The 7161-nt window shown below is 38.8% G+C and overlaps 2 protein-coding genes across 7 annotated transcripts in view; one reads left to right on the top strand and one right to left on the bottom strand.

Moving 5' to 3' along the window:
* The first annotated feature begins 508 nt into the window (after positions 1-508).
* On the top strand, positions 509-2161 carry Ak6 (adenylate kinase isoenzyme 6). The gene has a single exon (XM_022851207.2). The coding sequence runs from the start codon at positions 857-859 to the stop codon at positions 1394-1396; it is 540 nt and encodes a 179-aa protein (XP_022706942.1). The 5' UTR covers positions 509-856; the 3' UTR covers positions 1397-2161.
* Positions 1836-7161, bottom strand: part of LOC111270799 (uncharacterized) — an 82299-nt gene continuing 76973 nt past the window's right edge. For all 6 annotated transcript variants that reach the window (XM_086972644.1, XM_086972641.1, XM_086972642.1 and 3 more), the window contains 2 exons: positions 4092-5625; positions 1836-3564 (listed from right to left, as the gene is read on the bottom strand). In XM_086972644.1, coding sequence (XP_086828770.1) covers positions 3448-3564; positions 4092-4499 — 525 coding nt within the window. In that variant the 5' untranslated portion in view covers positions 4500-5625 and the 3' untranslated portion in view covers positions 1836-3447. The remainder of the gene's footprint in view (positions 3565-4091; positions 5626-7161) is intronic.

The following is a 7161-nucleotide window of genomic DNA, read 5'->3' as shown; positions in this document are numbered from 1 at the left end:
GATCAAATCCACAGCACAAATCTATGAGCGAATATTATTTATGGTGCCGTTCCTCAGCGTGTCGATAACTCTGCAGGCCAGCTGGTCGAACAGGAAAGACTTGCAAAAGGAAGATGGGCCTTAATTAGCGATATATTCTTTTTCGACAAGATTCCAAGTGTGATTTTTGTGGTACATAATCGACACCAGTTCTTGCAAAACTAAGCTGGCTACTTTTAGGAAAACGCCATTATCCTTTTATTATGCTACTTTACGGAGACAGGTATGTGGTATGTGGGAATGCTGCTGTTTCGAGGTTGGACAAACAAACACACTTTTCACGTGAGACGTACTTGCTTAACCAACGAAAACTCCAATTTTATGTACGGCAAAAACTCCTATGCTGGTTTTCCTTAGGGTGTGTGGCGCCATCTCGCGATCGTTTGTCAGTTATCGCTAGTCCCAAGTTCGGTAGTACCGACAACGGCCGCTCGTGGCGCTGACACGCGCAAGCCCGGAAGCGACAAACAGACTTCCCCCCACAATGGTGCGACAGCAGCGCAACATCATAACACTGAATGCGTCGTCAGCCGATCGAACTGAGCCACGAGCCCACGTGGTTCGCCGATTTCTGCAGGAATACAATTACGAACCTCGTAAGAAAATCAATACGTATCGAAGGATAACGATCTGCAAACGGTGCGAACAAAAACTATGCAGAATTTAGATGCATAATGTTGGCAACTGTAGGCGAGTCTGGCTGTTGCAAGTGAGATTTTCTATGTTCTCCTGTGCGTTCTCTGCGTGGCAGTAACGTGCTCCGCCTCACCAGTTCGTTCATGTGGACCAGCTAATTAGGCTAACTGTAGTGCGAGAAATGGAACGGCGAACAGTTCCAAATATACTGATTACCGGAACACCTGGAACCGGCAAGACGACCCTGTGCTCAGAGCTGGCTAATCGTGTGGCTGATCTTGAGTGGATCAACATTGCTGAATTAGCCAAAGCAAATAACTGTTATGAAGCGTACGACGAGCAGTACGACTGTGCCATTCTCGATGAGGAGAAGGTTATGGACGAGATGGAGGATCGCATGAGTGAACCTTTTGGAGGGAAAATTGTCGATTACCATGGCTGTGACTTCTTTCCAAAACGCTGGTTTGACGTTGTATTCGTACTGCGCACTAATACAAAACTGCTCTACGATCGACTAGTGCATCGTGGTTACGAGGGCAAGAAGCTTGAAGATAATGTTCAGTGCGAAATCTTCCAAGTGCTGCTGGACGAGGCCAAGTCAGCATATGACGAGGAAATTGTACACGAACTTATGAGTGACACTCCGGATCAGATGGAAGAGAATCTTGAGAGAATCTGCACTTGGATTGAGAGCTGGCGAAACGCGGCATCGAGTCGATAACCCTTTGTTCACGTTGAATTTTCTCACCATGCCGTAAAAACTTAGGCAGAGCAAAGCGTTACTCGGCCGTCAAGGGCTGCTGGATGTGATAAACCTGGCCGGTGCCAGGCCCAGGTTCATGCATGGTGCATGCAGCGCCAGTCTACCAATGTTGTTGTTGAAACAGGTTTTTATCTTCAACCATCGCAGTACGACATGATAATCCTATTGGCAGGTGGCGCGTACTGCGGCGTATCCAATATTTCAACTGGTGACAGCTGACTTGCCCTAGAACTGAGTTAACTAACATCAGCTCTGTATATAAATATGTCTACGGTTATTAAAAGGGGAACTTTGATAGAGCGAGGTGATCAAATTAATCGATCGCTGTTGGAACGTAGATATTGGATATCAATGTTAGCTGGAAATGAAAACGATTTGAGAAAAATAGGCTTTGCAAGCAACATTTGTTACGCGATTCTTCCAGCGAGGAGCGCTTCTTTGTACCTTGTTGCCATGAAGGACGAACCAGCAATCACGAATTCGCGAGCCATATTATTCGAACAACTATGCAATATGCCTGCAAACATAATTTTCTCGTTCGCTTCGGCAGCTAATGTTGATATACATACGTCCCAGGCAAAGTAAAAAGATCCGACGCAAGACTGCTCGCGTTAACTATCTCAGTATTGTCAAATGCGAAAAGTCAACGAATCAAAAAACGTCAACAAAACTTGAAAAAAAAAATAAAAAGTACACTGTTGTGAAGTTTCCCGCATACTAAAACTACGTTTCAGTATTTAGCTTCACGTACGTTTATACGTTGTCAATATAAATATAAGCGTGCCAGGTATATCGAGGGCACGTATTTCCTGAAAATGAGGTCGTAAACTAATAAATACGGGTATCTTTGTTTCGAACAGTTCACTACATGATCCACGAGGTTGCTGTAATGGCTGGTAAAAATCCAGATGTTCTAGAAAACATTCAAGTAAGAACGTGGCTATACTAACTATAAACCTGAATAATAATAAAGCAACGCGCACCGTTGACTTAGGGAAACGTCTTCGACAATTTCTTTGTAGACAGTATAGCATCATGGATATAAGGGCAGCTAAAATAACTGGCTTGAGACACATGCCCCCAAATGCCGTCATTATTTTGAAATTAAAATTATTTCAATAATTCTCCTTCCTTGAATATTTTCGATGCCACGGGTTATATCTTACTTAACTAATCGTTAGTAGAATCATTTATACTCCTTAATATAAATCGAGCAGTAATTGTGTGAAGATTATGCCGGAATTCCTAACTATCACCTCGTTCTAGAAGTCACGAACACTCCTCTATGTTCATTACCGCAGTATAGTTATGTAAAACATGATTCTGTAATAAAATAGAGTCATATAATAAATAGAAGGATCTTGCCGCTGTTTTAGTTTTGGACGAAAGTTTACAACGACAATATGACAACAAAAATCTTCTATGTGTGGTAAAACCGTGGCCTGTCTATAAAAAAAAAATTACTTGAAAGCAGTGAAAATTTCGAATAGAGTATTTTCAAAACTCATAAAGATTCGTAAACTCTAGATATAATAATTCTTGTTATTCTACCATTCAATGTCTACTCTTTGGCTCGGGTAGGCAACAGCTAGGCAAGCCATTAAGCCCTGTGTAACTGTCTCTAGGACAAACGAAATTGATATACATTTCCACATAAACAAAAAAAATAAAAACTTTGTAATTAATAATCGGGCTCAAAACTGGGAACCCAATACCGAAGCGGTCGACCTATCTGTTTTATAAAAAAAAATAATTTATTTTTCTATAATAGAGTTGCAAAGGTTCAGTCGTATCCGGTTCAGCTACGAAATATAGATCTTCAGGAAAAGACGTGCCTATTACAGTTCCATGTATACATCCTTTTCATCTACGAATATATATATATATATATATATATATATATATATATATAACATCTTAGAATACAAAACAGACATTTCTATTTCTTTATTTAGGCTCCCAATTTCCTATTGTACGTGTACTATACAGTCATGCAAATTGTAATTTAGCTACTTACGTAAATCGCTGATATCTGTTGTTCCGCTGTCGGGTGTTGTATTGCTCGGTTCTTGTTTGATATAGACGTCAAGTCCGTCCAGATCTCCAGGCTCAACCTTTACTTGAACCTGCCGTGAATATGAACCCACAAATTTGTAAAAAAAAAACAACAAAAAGAGTTTTTAAGCAATGGTAGTTTCTTTGCCATCTCATGTAGGCAGCTTAATGGAAACTGGGTTCGATGACGGAAGACGTATATTTATTTTCAGTCATATAATATATATATATATATTACGTAGCAAATGCCAAATAAACAGACTAATTTTGCTTAAATCAGATAAGGTTCATAGAAAGTCTCATATTGTCTATTTAGTAATACTGGTTGACTTTTCTACGACAAAGATAGATCTACATGAGATCTACATGAGAAGTGCTAAACATAACCACATGTTACACTGATCCTCTTAGAGCTGTTTCAAGATGCTACATGGATGCACCGGCAGAAATCCAGATGAAGCGACAATAGATAACATATTGGTAAAACGGAACGGTTAGTCTCAGAAACTTCAATTTCGGTGATATAATTAATTTAACTAACTATTTAATTTGGTTTTAAGACTTTATGTAACCTTATTTTTACATTAGTGAAACTTACCGTTGAGAATGTGTCATCGGCTTGCAGAGGGGCAATGGTTGGCGTCAGATGTGACGTACTATCCGCACTTTTCCTACGCTTTCGTCGCCGCGGCGGTAGGTCGCCAAGAATGGTTAGATTGTCTAATTGTTTGCTTTGTGGCTCGAGATCGGCAAAGATAGACTCGATATTGTCGAGATGCGAATCGTTAAGCGACTTTAAGAGCTCTTCGGACTCTTCCGCGTCCGGAGCTGTTGCGAGCCCTGTGAGGTCGGTGTGGCTGAGCTCCGTGAGCGTGCCTTCAACTGGAGTTGGTCCGGTTGATACAAGCGTGATCGTGGTGTCCAGGCATGACAAATTGGTCAACTCTGTCATCGTTTTGTCACTCTGCTCCTGACACCATAAAAGGTCATCGTCGATGTACGGCATATTGTGTATTTGTTATTTCGAAACGGTCTCGAAGAAGACTCGTGACCACGTAATGCAATGCAAGGCAAAGTGGGCTGGGAACGCTCCACAGATAAGGAAAGGTTTATTTCTTTTTAAGGCTGAAGTGCAGCTTAAAAGCTAATGAGTTTGTACCTGTTTAAGGCTGCCAGGATCACCGTTTAAGCAAAGTAGACGATTATGCCTTTCTTGGTCCGTACGTTTCAATCGAGTGTATTTTTGTGCAAGCGCTAGCATGCAAAAAAATCTACGATATTGTATTTTTTCTAAACCACCAATTTTTTTTGGTCTTTGGTGGCGATTATAAAAAATCGAACGAACTATTTTCGTATATCGTTGCATGCAGAATGTTTCGACAAACTCTAAACGTTTATTCTTTCTATCATCTTTCGTCTAATAACAATTAACTAGATTTCTTCAATTGTCGTGTATTACTCGTCAACCTTCTGGGGTGGTAACGGCCCTCATAGTGGTAGAACCAACAATAAATACTCTTTCTCTATAACCTCTTACATATATCCGTAGTCTCTCTTTTTTAGCTTCTTCCGAAAATCTTCCTGTTTTCTTGCTTAAACCAATACGAACGTGAGCAACTTCATACCGGAGACCGTAAGCGTAGTCTGCGTCGTTACGTTCGATTACGTGAATGTAATATTCTCAATAGTTGGGATAATTATATTAATAATCAATAGAATGAAACATTAACTTAACAGAAACGGTGCCAGCGGCAGCATAAATAACAACGTAAATAACAGTAAACGAAGTTGAAAACTTTTCATTGAATGGAAAAATTCAATTCGGTGAAACTCGTTGCAAAAACAAAATCGTGCATTGAGAAGTCGATAACGATCAACTTTCTACTCGTTGCTGTTGTATTTCTGTCTTTGCTAGAAACAATAATGCTACTACTAATGATAAAATTGCCTAGTCGCCAATGGGTTAAAAGGCGAGCAGGGTTGGCACTCCGCTAGAGGCATCAGATGAAACGTCGACAGCATCGACCATTGCTGACTGGACACTGCGAACACCATGGCAATGCGGAACATCTTCGTTTTTGCTTACAGCTGCGGTAGCACAGCGTACACCGCCGATTCAAAACGGGCTAAGGCTGAAAATGCACCCACCCCAAATGTAATTCCTATTAGAAGGTGAACATACCATTCGGGCTATAATGATTTGAGGAATGACATTTAGACAATTAATATACTGAACGCTATTGTCTTTAATAATTTTTTTAACTAAATATTTTAATATGTAAATAAACGACTATACATATATATATATATATATATATATATATATATATATATATATTACGTTAAATATACATTTCAAGTTTCTCTATGTTCAAAGATACTATGGATATCGAAAATATATGTCTCAATATACAATCACGCAAAAAAATCAACTACTAGTTAAAAAGCCAAAAAAATTGAAATTATTATTCAATGTTGAAAAAATTATAATATCTAGTTAACCCAAAAAAAATCTATTCTTCAAGCAATCTTCTTCATCTTGAAGACCTAAATTTGTGAAATATTTAAGCGAGCGTCTTCACCTTAAGAATCCACTGTAAAATCTGTTTATTCAAAAATACGTTGCCATATGTTCACCTCAATTTATAGCACTTGTACCAGAATCCTAGTATAAGATTACCAGCCAGTTTGACGATATGCTCAATGAACGTGAACAGTAGAAATGGTTGAAAATTTAAAAGCTGTTATGTTACAATACTTAAGGCATCGAGCTAGAGGCCAGTTTAGAGTTCTAACATAAATAAGAAAAAAAAAAAAGACTTGAAAATGACTTCAACTTCAAATAGACAAGATATTACTGCAGTTCGGTAACTTCAATGATATCGTTCTGCTTCAAGATCAGAATAGACAATTTGACTCTACCATGAGTTATCAACTCAGAGAATCACTAACTAATCGATATATACTTAATAAATATGGCATCTATCTTAGATTGATTTCTCTAATAACAACCGACGATCTGATAGCCTATACAAACATTTTTGAAGAGCCTTCCGCAAGTGCAGGTCTGGTCTCAGAAAAATATCTTCTGTGTTTTATTTCGAATATCTTACAAGTACGTCATATACATATCCTGAGCAGGAAAGCGACGAGGTAAAGCTGTCAGTGGAATGGCTCACAAAGACGAATGATCGGTTAGTAGAGCAGGTACAAGCCCTCAATAAAGTCAGCAACAGTTTACAAAAAAACCGTTCGGAAAGTTATGTTCGACGTGTTCTCGGCAAAAAAAAAGATACAACGAGACTGGAGTATCAATAGAGTTACTCTTCAGGGATTTCAGCTCAAAAAGACTTATGAGAAATAAGACAGTGACAAAAGTTGGCAAAATCGCTAATAAGGGGAAGACACAAAGATAGTAATATAAAAAAAAAGTACTAGCAGTATTACTAGTGCTAGCAGGACTAGTATTTTAACAGAAACTCCTTCATCGTACTTAAATATATATCGTAGCGTAAATATAGATAAACACGAGGGAATTGCGTGTAACGAGAATATGCACAAGTATAACTGCTGAAAGACTGCACAATCACTTCGACACTCACGAATAAATACATCTAATCTTAGTATTCGTGGAAATTGGACTAATTTCTATGACAGACGTAAACTAC

The sequence above is a fragment of the Varroa jacobsoni genome, unplaced genomic scaffold (genome assembly GCF_002532875.2).
Source record: "Varroa jacobsoni isolate VJ856 unplaced genomic scaffold, vjacob_1.0 contig00123, whole genome shotgun sequence".
NCBI classification, from domain to species: Eukaryota; Metazoa; Arthropoda; class Arachnida; order Mesostigmata; family Varroidae; genus Varroa; species Varroa jacobsoni.
Note: the sequence above shows the minus strand (reverse complement) of the source record. Positions and strands in the feature narration are given on the sequence as shown.

Excerpts from the sequence above, each read along its gene's own strand:
- Ak6 (XM_022851207.2), top strand. The coding sequence starts at position 857 with ATGGAACGGCGAACAGTTCCAAATATACTGATTACCGGAACACCTGGA.